This window comes from Mobula birostris, chromosome 15 (assembly GCF_030028105.1).
Source record: "Mobula birostris isolate sMobBir1 chromosome 15, sMobBir1.hap1, whole genome shotgun sequence".
In the NCBI taxonomy this organism is placed as follows: domain Eukaryota; kingdom Metazoa; phylum Chordata; class Chondrichthyes; order Myliobatiformes; family Myliobatidae; genus Mobula; species Mobula birostris.
In genome coordinates, this window is record NC_092384.1 from 50,765,327 (window position 1) to 50,782,077 (window position 16,751).

The following is a 16,751-nucleotide window of genomic DNA, read 5'->3' on the forward strand; positions in this document are numbered from 1 at the left end:
TGCCCATCCTCTGGGCTTTTCCCCCCCCTTCCCCTTTTCCTTCTCCCTGGGCCTCCTGTCCCATGATCCTCTCATATCCCTTTTGCCTATCACCTGTCCAGCTCTTAGCTCAATCCCTCCCTCTCCAGTCTTCTCCTATCATTTTGGATCTCCCCCTCCCCCTCCCACTTTCAAATCTCTTACTATCTCTTCTTTCAGTTAGTCCTGACGAAGGGTCTCGGCCTGAAACGTCGACTGTACCTCTTCCTAGAGATGTTGCCTGGCCTGCTGCGTTCACCAGCAACTTTGATGTGTGTTGCTTAATCTTTCAATCCTGTTCTGTTTTTATTAGATAGTGATTGATCGGTTCCTTAACTCAAGTTGCCCCCTCCCACCCCCTTGATCAACACTCATTAATCTGCTTGCGTGATGAAGTAATCTACTTATCATTAGTTTGGAATATTTTGTTTAGTAAAAAACGTTATCATTCTGGGGAAGAAGTTTGTATATTGATGAGAAAAAAAACTGCTTTGTCATTTTAATCCTGATTAGCTGAGTTCAATGATTCCGCCCACTTACTCAAAGTTTAAAAGTTCAAAGTAAAATTTATTAGAGTACATACACGTCACCATATACAACCCTGATATTCTTTTTCTGTGGGCATACTTAGCAAATCTATAGAACAGTAACTGTAATGAACAACAAACGGTGCAAATGCAGATATAAATAAATAGCAATAAATAACAAGATAAAGAATCCTTAAAGTGAGACCATCGGTTGAGGGAACACCAGAAGTGGAATGAGTATAGTCATCCCCTTTTGTTCAGGAGCCTGATGTTTGAGGGGTGGTAACTGTTCTTGAACCTGGTGGTGCGAGTCCTGGGGCTCCGCTACCTTCTAGCTGATGGCAGCAGCGAGAAAAGGGCATGGCCTCAGTGGTAAGGACCTCTGATCAATGCTGCTTTTCTACAACATTGTTACATGTCGATGTGCTCAATGGTTGGGAGGGTTTTACCCATGATGTACTGGGCCGAATCCACTAACTTTTGTCGGATTTTCCACTCAAAGGCATTGAATTCCCCATGCAATCATAAGGAACCTTTTGTAAAATACCCAGTTCGAGGTACACGCAGCCAAAGTCCTGGTTGGTTTAATGTCTGCTGGCAGATTGAAGACTTGGACATCGAACAGATCTGAAGTTGCAGTGGTGTGTAATGACTTAATCATATTAGGAATCAAGTCATTTTGTACTTTTAAGGAAATAATAGAATCTAGTATCAGTTTTAGAAAAGGTGGTATGGCTGTAATGAGTCCTATAAGTGAAAAATCTCATAGACTTTCTGATCCCGTTCTCCCATGGTCCAATCTCTTCTCCGTCAGATTCCTTCCTCCATTTTCCACCTATCACCTCCCATCTTACGTCATCACCCCTTCCCCCACCCACCTGTCTTCACCTATCATCTTCTAGCTTGCACTCCTTCCCCTCTCCCTATCTTCTTATCCTGCCTTTGTCCATGTTTCTTTCCAGTCCTGATGAAGGGTCTCGGCCCAAAATATCAACTGTTCATTCTTTTCCATGGTTGCTGCCTGACCGGCCGAGTTCCTCCAACATTTTGTGTGTGTTACTCTGGACTTCTAGCAACTGCAGAATCCCTTGTGTTTCTGATCTATGTCTTAGTTTTGAAAATAGTGCCTGTAAAGATAATTGATACTCTGCTTATCTTCTATAGATTCCAGAATGGTTTCCGTCGATTGGAGAGTAGCAAATGCAATCCTACTCTTGAGGATGGATAGAGGGAGATAAGAGACCCTACTGACCCATCAGCCTGATATTGCTATTTGGAAAATATAATGCTGGAGTTGATCATGAAGAGTGTCATACCATGATGAATCACTGTGCATCTACAGATGAAAGGGAAATGGTTTTTGAGTAACCACTGGAGATTGAGTTACCTTGAAGAATTAATAGCACCAACAATGCAGATGATGCATTTGAATTTTCAAGAGGTTGGAATACAAATTCCTGGGTGTCAACGTCTCTGACTATCTATCAAGGACCAAAAATATTAATGCAATTATAAGGAAGGCATAACGGCTGCTATATTTCACCAAAGACTCTAACAAATGTCAACAGATTTACCACGGAGGTAATTCTAACTAGCTGCATGCATCACTATCTGGTATGGAGGGGCCATTGCACAGGGATTGAAAAAAAAGGCTGCAGAAATTTCCAAACTCAGCTGGCTCCATCATGGGCACTAGCCTTCCCAGCACTGAGGACAGCTTCAAAAGGTAATGCCTCAAAATGGCAGCATCCATCGTTAAGGACCCCATCGCCCAGGCCATGCCTTCGTCTCATTGCTACCATCCTGGAGGAGGTACAGGAGCCTGACACACACTCAAGGTTTTAGGAAGAGCTTCTTTCCCACCACCATCAGATTTCTGAATGGAGGATGAAACCATGTACTCCACCTTTTTTATTTGCTCTTTTTTTGCACTGCTTATTGTCATATTACACAAGATATACCAGTGATATTAAACTTGATTCTGAATCATGGAATGGAGGACATTACAATGTATTACTTCCAAAATTGCTGATATCACAAAATTAAGCAGGACTGTGAATAGTGATGATGAGCAGGGAGACTCCAAGGGGAATTAAACAAGTAAAGAAATTAGAAGTATATTGTGGAAAGATAATGAAGTTTTCCACCTCAGTTTAATGAACAATGCTGAGTAATTTTTACATAAATGAGATCGGGAAAATTTGATATTGAAAGGGACCAGGGTAGCCTTGAGCACAAGGCTCTGAAGGCCAATGATGATGTAGCTGGCAGGTATGAAAACAAAGATTATGTGGTCTGTAAGAGGATTTAGAGACAAAAGATGCTATAATGCATTGGTAAGATAGACCTGGATTATTTGTTAAGGTATGGCATCATTTCTTAAAAAAATGGATATAGTTGCAATGGAGGGATGAGATGGGTTGCTGGAATGGTAGTTATTTCATGCAAGGAGGTACTGGGCAGAATAGCCTACTATTCGCAAGCTGAATTAGTAAAACTGCTGTCCTACACTTCATATTGAACCAGTCTTGGTGGGGTTGGCACATTCTCCCTGTGTCCATTCAGGTTTCCTCTGGGTGCTCCTGTTTCATCCCACATCCCAAGGAAGCATGGGTTGGGAGGTGAATTGATATGGTGAATGGCTCCTTGTGTATGGGTCAGTGGTAGAATCTGGGGACAGTTGATAAGGAGAATAAAATGGGACGAGGGTAAATGGTACTTTCAGCATGGACTTCATGAGCCCAAGGGCTATTTCTGAGATGTATAACTCTCAGAAAATCGTCCCCATTGACACATAGAACATTCTTAAATGCTCGACTTGGGAAATGCAGGACGAATATTTGTATTATTAAACAAAAAGTCCCACAGCAAATAACTTTTTTTTACTATTATTTATAATAATTTATAATTATTCCTGGAAATGCAGGACGGCTATTTGCCCAGTTCAGGAGTCACAGTTCTAAGTTAAAAGGACTGCAATGAGGAGAATTCTCTGAAGCGGGTTAGATATATGAAATTCTTTACTCTAGAGCATCATGGGTGGTCAGTCATTGCATTTAAAATGGTAATCAATAGATTGATGAAGAAGAATAGAGTAAAATAGTGTCTGTGAAAGATGAGGTGTGATTTTGTTAACTAGTGGAGCAGATTCTTATGTTCAATAGAGTCCTCTTCATTGCTCAGGAAAGTACTGAGGCTTATGCACATTCTTTATTAAACAAAAAGTCCCACAGCAAATGACAGTGTTAAATAGAAAGATTGCTGGGTTTTGTTTGATTGACTGTAACTGTTTGCTTGCAACAATCAGATATTAACACTATAAACATCTGTCATAAATTGGCTTCCTTCGATGCTTCAGTGCCTCTAACCAGGACCGAATGGTAAAATACAATAAAAACACATAGGTATGAATCATTATGTCTAACCTCCCCCATCATTTAGTTCCCTCTTCAGGACTTTCCTGCTGGGCTGTAAAAGAGAGACTTTCAGTTGTTGAGTCAAAGTGGCTAACTACTAATGAAATATTAACTCCGTTACTAATGTGATGCAAAAATATGCCAAAGAAATCCCCCAAATAATTTCCTAGAAGCTAGTGGATGTGTTTCAGTAAGCTCACAATGATGTACGATTTTGTTTAGTTTATTCACTCCATGTGTAACTTCCCTCATTGGCTACCACTTGATTGCTGAATCAACTTGACTGAATGGCTAAAAATACATTTATAACAGGACCATGGAAGACATGTTTGTTTTGAATTGCTTACCCACTAAAGGAAATGTTCAGATAAAGAGACAGACATCACAAATGAACAAAATGAAGAAAAAAATGTGGATGTTAAAAATCTAAAAGGGAAACAGAAAAAATGATGGAAATACCCAGTGGGTCGGTTCACATCTGTTTGGTGTTGATGAGTTTTTGTCAGAAGTGGGTCGGAGAGAAATGAAGCTTGTTAAATCACAGGAATGGTGTGGGGATAGGGGGGAATATGTCTGATGTGGTAAAACCAGGGTGATCATGGGTTAATATAAACAAGGTTACCTGGCCAGTGAGTGAATGGAAGCAGTTAGAAAGAAAGATCATAGACAAAACAATATAGGAACTATGAAATGCAGGTAATTAAGACACGTCCAGCACATTGGGCTGGAGAAAAGAGAAAAAAAAATGAAACAAAAACCGCAAAGAAGCTGAATGGATATCACAAATAGATGACAAACACACAAAGAAATGAAAATATTTGAAGTTGTAGAATTGACCATTGAATCGAGAAAGCTGTAGTGTGGCCAGGTGAAAGATGAGTCACTGTTGCTCAACCTTGCATTGGATTTAACTGTAACAGAGCAGGAAGATACAGGTTGATAGGCCAGAGTGGTGTGAGATCGAGAGTTAAAGTGGCAGGCAATAGGAATCTCAGGGAACGCAAGCGTTCCATAAAGTATTTTATAACAGATTTCTCCAGTGTAGGGGAGACCACATTGCAAACACTGATTTGATTGGAAAAGTGTAAGTGAATCACAAAGGTGAAAATTGTATCTTGTCAGAAGCAAATAGAAGCTACAATGCAAAGCATGGAATCAGTTCAAAACACTGTCCTGCTGAACTCTCCAATCCTCCTTGACATAAAAATATTACAGCATCCGTCTTCTCTTCAACCACCAACTCTCAGCGGCCAAACAGCTGTTCCCAAATTGTAATATGGATTTCATCTGTTCAGGAGAATAGTAGATATGGTCCTTGCTGTGGATCAACTGTAAAGAAAATTCAGAGCAGCATCAACTATCAGACATAGCATTTTATGATCTCACTATACTTTTGGCTCAGTCTGCTTAGAGGGACTGTGCAGCATCTTCTCAAATCTGTCTGCAAGTCGAAAATTGTTCCCATCTTATGCAATCTTTTCCTTCATCTTCCTCAACACAATGCTGCACCTCATCTCTAACAAACCTACTTGGATGAAAAATACTCTACAGAAACATTGAGGAAACTATTCAGCCATACCAGAACCAAGACAATCTTGATCCCACCCTCATTGCTGAGCTGCTGTACTTGATTATTTGAAAGGTCAGGAGTTAAATTCCAGATCACTGTTGACTTGGGCATTGCAGAATGAGGGAATTGACCTTTCATTAAAGATCAGCAAAGCACTGAATCTTATTGAGAAAGGTGCAGGATGACATCAGTCAATGTACAGATTATTTCTCATACCTTCGGAGCTAATTTTCAACAAAGCTGGACATTCATGGTGATACTTTGCTATTATTACAGAGGCAAAATTCAAAAGAGTGAAGAATGCAGGACTGAAGGTGCTGTATTTAAAAGCGCATAGCATTCGGAATAAGTTGGATGAACTTGTGGCACAATTAGAGATTAGTCAGTATGACATTGTGGGCATCACAGGGTCATGGCTGAAAGGAAGTCATAGCTGGGAGCTTAATATCAAAGGATATACTTTGTATCGAAAGGGCAGGCAGGATGGCATAGGTGGTGGTGTGGCTCTGTTGGTAAGAGATGGAATTACATCTTTAGAAGGAGGTGACATAGGGCCAAAGAATGTTGAATCTTTGTGGCTGGAGTTAAGAAATTGCAAGGGTGAAAAAAACATTTTTGGAATCATATATAGGCCTCCAAATAGTAGCCAACATGTGAGGTTGAGATTGCAAAGGGAGCTGGAAAAGGCCTGTAATAATGTAATAACACCATTGTAATGAGGGGACTTAAATATGCAAGGGGATTGGAAGAATCAGGTTGGTGTCAGATCACAAGAGAGGGAGCTTGTTGAATGCCTATGAGGTGGCTTTTTAGAGCAGCTTGTGCTTGAGCCTACTCAGGGAAAGGCTATCTTAGATTGGGTCTTGTGTAATAATCCAGATCTTATTAGGGAGCTTAATGTAAAGGAACCCTTAGGAGACAAAGGTCAGAATATGATTGAATTCATACTGCAATTTGAGAGGGAGAAGCATAACTCACATGTAGCAGTATCACAATGGAATAAAGCAATAATAAATGATATGGGGAATGTAGGGGTTAACATATGAGGAGCATTTGGCAGCCTGTACTCACTGGAATTTAGAAGAATTCGGGGAGATCTCATTGAAACCGACCGAATGTTGAAAGGACTAGATAGGGTGAATGTGGAGAGGTGATTTCCTATGGTGGGGGCATCCAGAGCTAAGGGGCACAGCCTCAAAATTGAGAGGCGACCCTCAGAACAGAGATAAGGAGGTTTTTTTTAGCTAGAGAGTAGTAAATCTGTGGAATGCTCTGCCACAGACTGTGGTGGAGGCTAAGTCCATGTGTATATTTAAGGCGGAAGTTGATAGTGTCCTGACTGATCAGGGCATCAAAGGATATGACGAGAAGGCAGGTGAATGGGGTTGAGTGGGATCCGGGATCAGCCATGATGAAATGGTGGAGCAGACTCGATGGGCCAAGTGGCCTAATTCTGCTCCTATGTCTTATGGTCTTATTATTTTCAGTGTGCCAGCACAGCCTTCAAGTGTCTGAGAATAAAAAGACCTCAAATGTCGTACCAAGTTTGTGGCCAACTAAAGAGTTATGATCATTAAATATAAGAAAGTTTGCAGATACTGGAAACCCAAAGCAACACACAAGATGCTGGAGGAACTCAGCAGGTCATGCAGCATCTATAGAAATGAATAGGTAGTCAACATTTTGGGCCGAGACCCTTCTTCAGGACTGAGTTATAATCTCTATTCTCCTGCCACAGAGACATGAATAATTTACTGTACATTAAGCATCTCATGCCTCAGAGATGCACCGGTAGGGCCCCTTTTCCAAAATGCTTTAAGTCTACCAACCAACCAACATCAGTTTCAAGGTGAAGAGATCACATGCAACCTGCTCAACTGGGTGGGCTGCAGTTTCTGTGCAGCTCCCCACTGATCCCCCCAAAAACCGGCATTATTCTGACCTCCATCTTGGCTAGGTATTTCAAGGAGGACAAACAGAATGCATTAATCATGTTCTTGCGGGGGGGGGGGGGGGCAGAACACATCAACACATCATCCTCACTGACTCTGAAGATTCCTGATGTAAAACCAGAGGAACCAGATGTCTCAAGTCTCTCTGGCAGAAGCATGAGGAGGACAAGCACACAAAGTGGGAAGTCACCCAATATCTCAATCTACTCACCTGCCCCTTCTAGACAGTCCGTGGCTCAGCCCAAAACGGCCTCACCAGTCACACTCCAATCCTCATGAACTGTCGTGGGAATGAGTCATCCTAAAATGTCGAGGATTGCTGAAGAAGAATGATTAACATGGCCAGTCACCTTAAAATCATTGAGGGATCTGAATAAATATGTCCTGAACGAAACTGAAACTATTTGTTCAATGAATTGTCTATAGATCACAAATCCATGGTTTCTAACCTTCTGGGGAAGGTAGAATTGGAAGTCAGAAATGCCAGCAGGAACTTTCTGACATGTTAGACTTTTGAAAAGATGATGCGTGGCAGATTGGGGCAAAAGCGGGAATTTTTATAAATACACGGCTACCAATGATAAGCATGGGATAGAAAAGAATAAATTCTACACTCAGCCTGGTGAAATATGGGAAACAATCACCAGTTTGTAGCCATTTGGATTCAAACAGAAGGAATAAGGCATCTGCCAGCAAAGGTACTGCAGTTAAGTGAAGACGCAAAAACACAGTTTGAATGCTGAATGCTGCCGCTTCAGTAATGGTGGGAATGTGTTGGTCTCGACACTGTAAAGAAAAATCGCCTTACGCCAATGCAGTCCGTATGGATTCGGCAGATTGAAACTGTAAACTGATTGTGATCATTTATGACCTTACAGTCGTTGTGTCGTTATTGGTGGAAATTTGATCTCTTCACGTTAACACCAATAATTTTTCGAATGACTTTAACCGGGCCCCGCCCAGACACGATCCAGTGTTTCCTCTTGCGATCTGTTCTATCGATTCCAGAAGTTACAGTGAGATTTTCTCGCGCTCCGTGGTTGGAGAGAGATCCCTGTTATCCAGAGTTCTTCCAGTAGCGCCTCCGGTTCGCGTCAGCGTTAGGGAAACCGGAGGTGGGGGCTTTACTGGATAGGGCGGCACTGGCAGTTCTCTCACCTGTCGCCAGGTAATCGTCTGCCCAAAATTGGAGGCAAACATCCGGACAGCAGCCAATAATCGGCGGACAGAAAAGCACCTGGAGAGAGGGAAACGCCTCCTAAAATTGAAGAATTACCGAATGTTTATCAGAAGAGGAAGTCTGTGTTAAGCAGCAGCGGGGAGAGGACACAGCGCAGCGAAAGCGGAGAGAGACGCGCAAATAAAACAGAGATCGGGCACAACACGGATCCGTGGACAGTCACTTTGGCTCCGATGAGTAGTTTCACCTTCTCCTGTCTGGGAATCCTCGCCTTCCTGCTACAGGTGAGCCGCAGTCCCCAACACTGATCGTCTCCAATTCATCTGAGATGCCGTCGTGAGCTCTTTCATGTGTGATTGTTTTTTTCGCTCGGATCGCCAGGTGTGGGTGGGTCACTCTTGCCCCAACACCGGCTTCTGGTTTCCCGTCACAATATATTCGCCCATCTTTTTAATCCAATTAAAACCGAGATTTTCGAGTGGGGTCTAATCCAGGCGGGTTAGACAGACCTCGGGGATCGGCTGTGCAGGCGGCAAGCGGTTGCTTCACGTTATCTAAAATGAAACGACTCTGTCCGACAGGTTTGCAGTGGCGAAGGATCACAGCGATGCGAGGGGTTCGATAAAGACTCCTACGTTTTCGAGGTGGAGTCTCTGGCGGTGGGTCAAGTACTTGGCAGAGGTGAGAACGAGGAAAACACCCGGGTCTCATCGGGGAATAACGTCGGGTGTATGGGAAAGGCAGAGCAAGTTTTAAGGCTCAGGCTGCAATTCACAGAGACAGATCAGGCGGGAAAGGATGCAAATTATCCGGGGAGTGGATATGAACTGCAAAAGGTGGGGGTGGGGGGCGGACATTGGTATCGGAGCGGTACAAGTCGTTTCCTTCTCAATGCGCAAGTCATAGAATTGCATAGTGAAAGTTTGGCGATCACCGTTCGTTCTCTACGCGGTGGGCGGAAACAGCACTTTCGTTTCTGCTGGTGTATATGTCTTTCTCAGTTACGTTCCACAGGAAATTCAGGATATCTGCGAATTATAACTGTGTATCTTGTGACCAAATTCAAAACATCTGCTCCAGATTAGTTAAGAACTGTGAATAGTTTGGTATCCTGTTGTCAGTCAGTTTTTTGTTTTGATTCCAGAACAGGTTCAGGTATGCCGTTCTCTATTATACAAGTTGATACAAAATGGATGCCATTCCAATTTCAAAAACAGACTCCACCTTCTTTGGGAAAACTCTTTCGATATGTTCTTTCATTTTGTTGGAAAGTTATTTTATATAAGGGATGTTTTCTACTGAAATACATAGCTTTTCATGAGTTGGATTTGTGTCGCTTGAGCAATCCTTGAGGAAATAATCCCGTTGTTGTGACTTGGTTTGTCAAGTGTCTGAAACCTTCAGAGGAGGTTGTATAGTTTTTATTGATGGGATTGCCAACAACTTTGTATTGGTTAAAACGATGCTACATCAGTCACAAAATTCATGTAATGCAGCAACAGTCCAGTTTGTAGTTTCACTTTGCATAGTTACAAATGCAGAGATTTTCGGTATAGTTCCACCTTGCAGCAGTTCCCTCAGCAGTAGGGTGTCACTGAAGTTTACTGAGTCTACCTAGATTTGTTTGAAAGACCCACTGTACGTTGTCCTGAATGATATTACAAAGGGATCAACGAAGTGTTTCATTGTCAAGGTTTTACTTCTTGTGAGCAAAGAGGTTTAATTGCTGGAAAATTCAATAATATCCAGAAACTACGGCTGATCGCTTTCCTCCACCACCCCAGCTCAACCTATTTGTCATTATATTCATACTTCCACTTTCAGTGGAATGTGTAAGAGTAACGTAAAAAGCAACAGGAAAAATCCTTATAGCAGTAGACTGATGGGTACTGACTTTCCAGAGACGGGCCAGATGTAACAGTTGTTTGATTCTCAGCAGTGGACTGATTTCATTGGGACAATTGGTCAATTGGTGATTCATTCTTGTGTTCATTTATTGAAATTTAGCACCGAATATTGAAACTTCTTAGCATCCTCTCTTTTGATTCACCTCATGAAGTCAATATCGGTGAACGTCTTGAACAAAACTGATGCGTCATCGTTATGACCGATACTTGTCTGTTAATGATGGCATTGATATGGCGTTCTTTTCTCTAAACCTTGCAGCAGTTCAGCCACAATTACGTAATACAATCTACAACCACAGAAGTTTGGATTGGGACTTATTTTACATTTTGTCTCTATTCTTAGCCCATTATATTTTGTAATTCTCTTGATTAAAAGAATGAAAGAGCCCTTCCCCCAATTCTAAAAGTTTTGTTGTGAACTCATTCGCATCTATTTAAACAGAATCACAGTGCCTTTGAGTACTCAGGTAAAACCACACCTCACTTTGAAGACCTGAGAAAATGACTTGCTAGGAGTAGAAACTGCAAAATACAAAAACATTAATTTAGCCTAAATGAAACCTTAAACACTTTTGGAGAATTGGGTGCAATGTAGACTGACTGAATTGTCACATTGTATGTGTAACTTGGTATAACAGAAAATAATCTGCATATGCTGGGGTCAAAGCAACACTCACAACACGCTGGAGGAACTCAACAGGTCGGGCAGCATCCGTGGAAAAGATAGGTCGACGTTTCGGACCGGAACCCTTCGTCAGGACTGTAGGGGGAAGGGGCAGAGGCCCTATAAAGAAGGTGGAGGGAGGGTGGGAAGGAGAAGGCTGGTAGGTTCTAGGTGAAGAACCAGTAAGGGGAAAGATAAAGAGGTAGGGAAGGGAGGCAGGGAGGTGATAGGCAGGAAAGGTGAAGAAAGAAAAGGGGAAAACACAATGGGTAGTAGAAGGAGATGGAACCAAGAGGGAGGTGATAGGCAGCTGGGGGAGAGGGCGGAGTGACATTGGGATAGGGGAAGGGAGGGGGAGGGAATTACCGGAAGTTGGAGAATTCTATGTTCATACTAAGGGGCTGGAGACTACCTAGACGGTAGATGAGGTGTTGCTCCTCCAACCTGAGCTTAGCCTCATCATGGTAGTAGAGGAGGCCATGTATGGACATATCTGAATGGGAGTGGGAAGCAGAGTTGAAGTGGGTGGCTACTGGGAGATCCTGTCTGTTTTGGTGGACGGAGCGGAGGTGCTCAACGAAGCGGTCCCCCAATCTGTGTCAGGTTTCACCGATGTAGAGGATGCCGCACCGGGAGCACCGGATGCAATAGATGACCCCAACAGACTCACAAGTGAAGTGTTGCCGCACTTGGAAGTACTGTTTGGGGCCCTGAATGGCGGCAAGAGAGGAGGTGTAGGGACAGGTGTAGCACTTGCGCTTACAGGGATAATCCGTGGGGAGGGACGTGTGGACCAGGGAGTTGCGGAGGGACCAATCCCTGCGGAAGGCGGAGAGGGGTAGAGAGGGAAAGATGTGCTTACTGGTGGGGTCCTGTTGAAGGTGGCGGAAGTTGCAGAGGATAATGTGTTGGATCCGGAGGCTAGTGCGGTGGTAGGTGAGGACAAGGGGAACTTGGTATAATAGAAACTTTGATTTTGATCAATGTATGTAGGGAAATATTGGAAGGTTGATAGAACAAAGTTGTTTTTGTTTGAAGAATGAAGAAAAGCTTCAGAACAATGAAAAAGAGGAAGATGTGACTGAAAGTTAATTCCAGGGTTGGTTTCTGCCTGGGCTGCTGCCAATACTTAAAGTTAATTTTGAATGGAGAAACAAGAGATAAAGAAATAAGGAACAGAATGGGAAATGTAAATTATAAAATACCTTGACTTACATGGAATGGTGGACAGGATTTGTTTCTTTATCATGTTTGTACTTATTGGCTGAGCTCTCTTAAGTTGAGCTGATTTGAGATATTAAATATTTTAAAAACTGCAGATGATAGAAATCTGAAATAAAAATAGAAAATACTGGAAATTCCTTGTTGTATCTGTGGAAAGGGAAGCAGGTTATAAGCACTTCATCAGAAGTAAGGTTTGCAATTTAAAAAGACCTGATTATTGTACTTCTGATGATGGTTTTTGATTTGAAATATTAACTCTTTTTCACTTTCCATAGATGCTGCCTGACTCACTAAAATGTTATTAGCATATTTTAATTTGAGAATTTCTTTATTCATCAGGGAGGGGTGTTTAAAAACAAAGTTCACTTTTAAGTGTAATTTATTCTAGGATGTAAAATGATGCACTGCCTCAATTTGCATTTCAAATGCTCTATTCAAACAGTTAAAGGTGTATATGGAATGAAGTGAAATGTGTTTTAGAGCACTCAATCTTTTAATGAGCAGTGGTGACTTTGGTTTAACAAGTCAACTCTTAGCAAATATGAATATTATTTTACCTTGTATTAATTGCCAAATCTGCTTGTAGATTTTTTGAATAATTATTTGCAAATTACTTAACTGGCCCAGTTCTAATTGAATAAAGATCAACCATAACTTCAAAATAATCTGTTTAAATTCACTTGACAATCTATAGGCTGTTCCCACCAGGAGTACTTTAAACTTATGGGGAAAAAAGAATAATTCCCATTGTTTATTTGTCCAAAAAATATTCTTACACTTTTTTTGGTTTAATTGCATCCCACAGTTTTCCAACACAAAGCAAACCAGTTCAAGATTCAAGGTAGTTTATTGTCATTCTTCAGTCCCTTGTTAGCTGGAATTTCAAGTTGAACCAATGCGCTGAGTGTTTTTAAAAACGTAAACACGAGAAATCTGCAGATGCTGGAAATTCAAGCAACACACATCAAAGTTGCTGGTGAACGCAGCAGGCCAGGCAGCTTCTCTAGGAAGAGGTGCAGTCGACGTTTCGGGCCGAGACCCTTCGTCAGGAAGGATCTCGGCCCAAAACGTCGACTGTACCTCTTCCTAGAGATGCTGCCTGGCCTGCTGCATTCACCAGCAACTTTGATGTGTGTCGCTGAGTGTTTTGTTTTATTTGGACGGTGTCTCCATTTTATTTTGGATTGTGATTGGATTGTCTATTTAAAGGACTCATGTCCAGGAAAAAATATTTCAGTAAACTTTTAATTTTAAGCACCAAACTGCGCTCACTCCATGAGTTCCCTGAGGCAAGTTTTATTGCCGTGTGCTTCCTTCTCGGAATGCAAAGTAATTGCTTCTCTGTTGAAGCTAATGCCTTCTGAAGTAAGCTGTTTTTTCCCAGACCATGGAAATTAGAGTTCTTTTGTTTATGGCTTGTTGCTTTTGGTAATAGACCTTTAATGGAATGGAGTAGAACATCCCTTCCATTCTCTAGTTCCTATATTTCTACCCACCTTAACAACCGCCACCCACCAACACAATACACCAGGCTCTCTCCTCTTCCTATCTAGAGCAAAACATCATGTTTTAACCCAAGAAAGGAGCCTCTCTACTTCAGGGGAATAGGGCACCCTGTATTTTGTTTAAATTATCTTACAATTCACTAAAGAATGGCTAAATTGTATTTATATTCTTGTCTACAATGGTCACACTTACTGGCTTGAGATTAGATCTGGGATGCTGGTGAATTGGTTGGAGTAATTTAAAAATCAATAATTCCAGGAAACCACATAAAGTGTTATGTTTACTAGTTAGCAAGCAACACTTACTTTGAAAACAGATGAGAAGGTGGCCTTGCCTTACCAAGTGGCCATGATTTTAAAAAAACACTTATTTACAATAAATTTTAGACCACTTTTGTGAGGAGTCAAAGTGTTCTGAGTCCAGGTATTATGGCAGTTGCCTTGGCCCTGTGTCTGTTCCAAGCATCATGTCCTTTTGCATAGAATACGGAATACTGCCAGTAACTGGCCATGCCTAAACTGCTGGTGTCTGAATCAGAATTAAAGAAGAAAACAGCTGGACTGACCTCTCCTTATTCCTGGAATGTGGTTAGTGCCACTGGAAGAGAGAAAGTTGTATACTGTTGACACTCAGTAATATTGTTAACCCCAAATTAGAAAGTTCTCTTTTGAGATAAATCTGTCACATTACTTCTTTGTACTCACCTGTCTGTTTTCCTTTCTTTCTGATTGGAATTGTGCTTTGTTTATTTTGCTGCCCAAGTGAAAGTTCTTCACACGTCAGAATCAGAATCAGGTTTACTATCACCGGCATGTGATGTGAAATTTGTTAACTTAGCAGCAGCAGTTCAATGCAATACATAATCTAGCAGAGAGAGAAAAAATAAAATAAAACATAATAAATAAACAAGTAAATCAAGTTACGTACATTGAATAGAGTTAAAATATGTGCAAAAACAGAAATATTTATGTATTTATGATATATTTAAAAAGTGAGGTAGCGTCCAAAGCTTCAATGTCTGTTTAGGAATTGGATGGCAGTCTCATTATTGGCTGGTTACCCACTGTCGGAAATCAAGTATTTTCCTATGACTAAGTTCAGCCATTCTTTTCCAATAGGTGTGTAGAGATCAGAAGTGGGGAGCCCAGCTGGTTTCCACCCCTATATCTGAGGCATGAAGCCAGTTGTAGAACCCTGCAGAATCCCAGGCTGAACCCCGCCAAATCAGAATAAACCCAAGGTGCTGTTTGAACATGACTAATCTATATGACTTGAAAAGATAGACCTCTTCAGAAAAATTTCCTTTGAAGAATATTTGAACCATATAACTGAAGGGCTTCATTGCACTAACCCCCAGGTTCCATGTTGTACAACTGTGAATTATTTCATTTACGAGAAATGGGTTGGTTTATTTTCCCCCAAATGAGTTTACACACTTTTCATTGTCAAGGGCAGTACAATGCTTCCACTAATGCGTTGCATAATTGTTAAGCAAGTGGACAATGTATCCTGCAATCAAATATCACTTCGTGGCTATGGATGAGCTTCTATTCCTCCAGCCTAATTAACTGCATGCCATGAACTTGCACCCACTTTAGATTATAGAAACAGTTTTATTGATGTTTGTGTTTCTCAAAGTGCAGTATTTGCTTGGGTTTGATTTTGTGTATTTCCCATGGTATAGGCCACTTAACCCTTCAAGTCCATGCCTGTTTTCAGATTAATCCTATTACTTCCATGCAAACTCTCACTTGCACATTGAACAGCCAGTTCCCTCCCCCTCCCAATTATCTATCAGCCGATTACACTAAGGGGTTATTGGCTGTACCCTGTTAAACCCGTCTTTGACACATGGGAGGAAATTACAGCACGTGGGTATAGCATACAAACTCCACAAAGATAGTACTACAGGTCAAAATCCAATAATCTCTGAGACATAAGACAGCTACACTCTCAGTACCAAACCACCATTATAATTGTTATTTTGCTGTAAGTATTTCAAGTAAATTAAAAGAAAGGGAGTACACTCATTGTTTTAATTACATTGTTCTACAGCTCCTTATGTCTAAGTAGAAGTAAAAAAAGAATATAGTATTAATGGTAAGACTCTTGGCAGTGTGGAGGATCAGAGGGATCTTGGGGTCCGAGTCTATAGGACGCTCAAAGCCGCTGCGCAGGTTGACTCTGTGGTTAAGAAGGTGTACGGTGTATTGGCCTTCGTCAATCGTGGAATTGAATTTAGGAGCCGAGAGCTATATAAGGCCCTGGTCAGACCCCACTTGGAGTACTGTGCTCAGTTCTGGTCGCCTCACTACAGGAAGGATGTGGAAGCCATAGAAAGGGTGCAGAGCAGAGTTACAAGGATGTTGCCTGGTTTTGGGAGCAGGCGTTATGAAAACAGGTTGAATGAACTCAGTCTTTTCTCCTTGGGGTGACAAAGGATGAGAGGTGACCTGATAGAAGTGTATAAGATGATGAGAGGCTTAGATCGTGTGGGTAGTCAGAGGCTTTTTCCCAGGGCTGAAATGGTTGCCACAAGAGGACACAAGTTTAAAGTGCTGGGGAGTAGGTACAGAGGAGGTGTCAGGGGTAAGTTTTTTACTCAGAGAGTGGTGAGTGCGTGGAATGGGCTGCCGGCAACAGTGGTGGAGGCGGAAATGATAGGGTCTTTTAAGAGATATTTAGGTAGGTACATGGATCTTAGTAAAATAGAGGGCTATAGGTAAGCCTAGTAATTTCTAAGGTAGGGACATGTGCAGCACAACTTTGTGGGCCGAAGGGCCTGTA

General features: G+C 41.7%; 1 protein-coding gene and 2 long non-coding RNA genes across 4 annotated transcripts in view; 2 read left to right on the forward strand and 1 right to left on the reverse strand.

Moving 5' to 3' along the window:
* The window catches only part of LOC140210627 (uncharacterized), a 74,863-nt gene extending 71,034 nt beyond the window's left edge, over window positions 1–3,829 (forward strand). For both annotated transcript variants that reach the window (XR_011889263.1, XR_011889264.1), the window contains one exon: window positions 1,710–3,829. This is a non-coding gene — a long non-coding RNA (uncharacterized lncRNA). The remainder of the gene's footprint in view (window positions 1–1,709) is intronic.
* Window positions 565–9,441, reverse strand: LOC140210626 (uncharacterized). Its single transcript, XR_011889262.1, has 2 exons — window positions 7,695–9,441; window positions 565–5,290 (listed from the first exon to the last, which is right to left on the reverse strand). It is a non-coding gene; the product is annotated as an uncharacterized lncRNA (long non-coding RNA).
* LOC140210625 (B-cadherin-like) overlaps window positions 8,511–16,751 on the forward strand; it is a 60,744-nt gene continuing 52,503 nt past the window's right edge. The window contains exons 1-2 of the mRNA XM_072279758.1: window positions 8,511–8,947; window positions 9,245–9,344. Of these exons, the coding sequence (XP_072135859.1) occupies window positions 8,897–8,947; window positions 9,245–9,344 (151 nt within the window). The 5' untranslated portion in view covers window positions 8,511–8,896. The remainder of the gene's footprint in view (window positions 8,948–9,244; window positions 9,345–16,751) is intronic.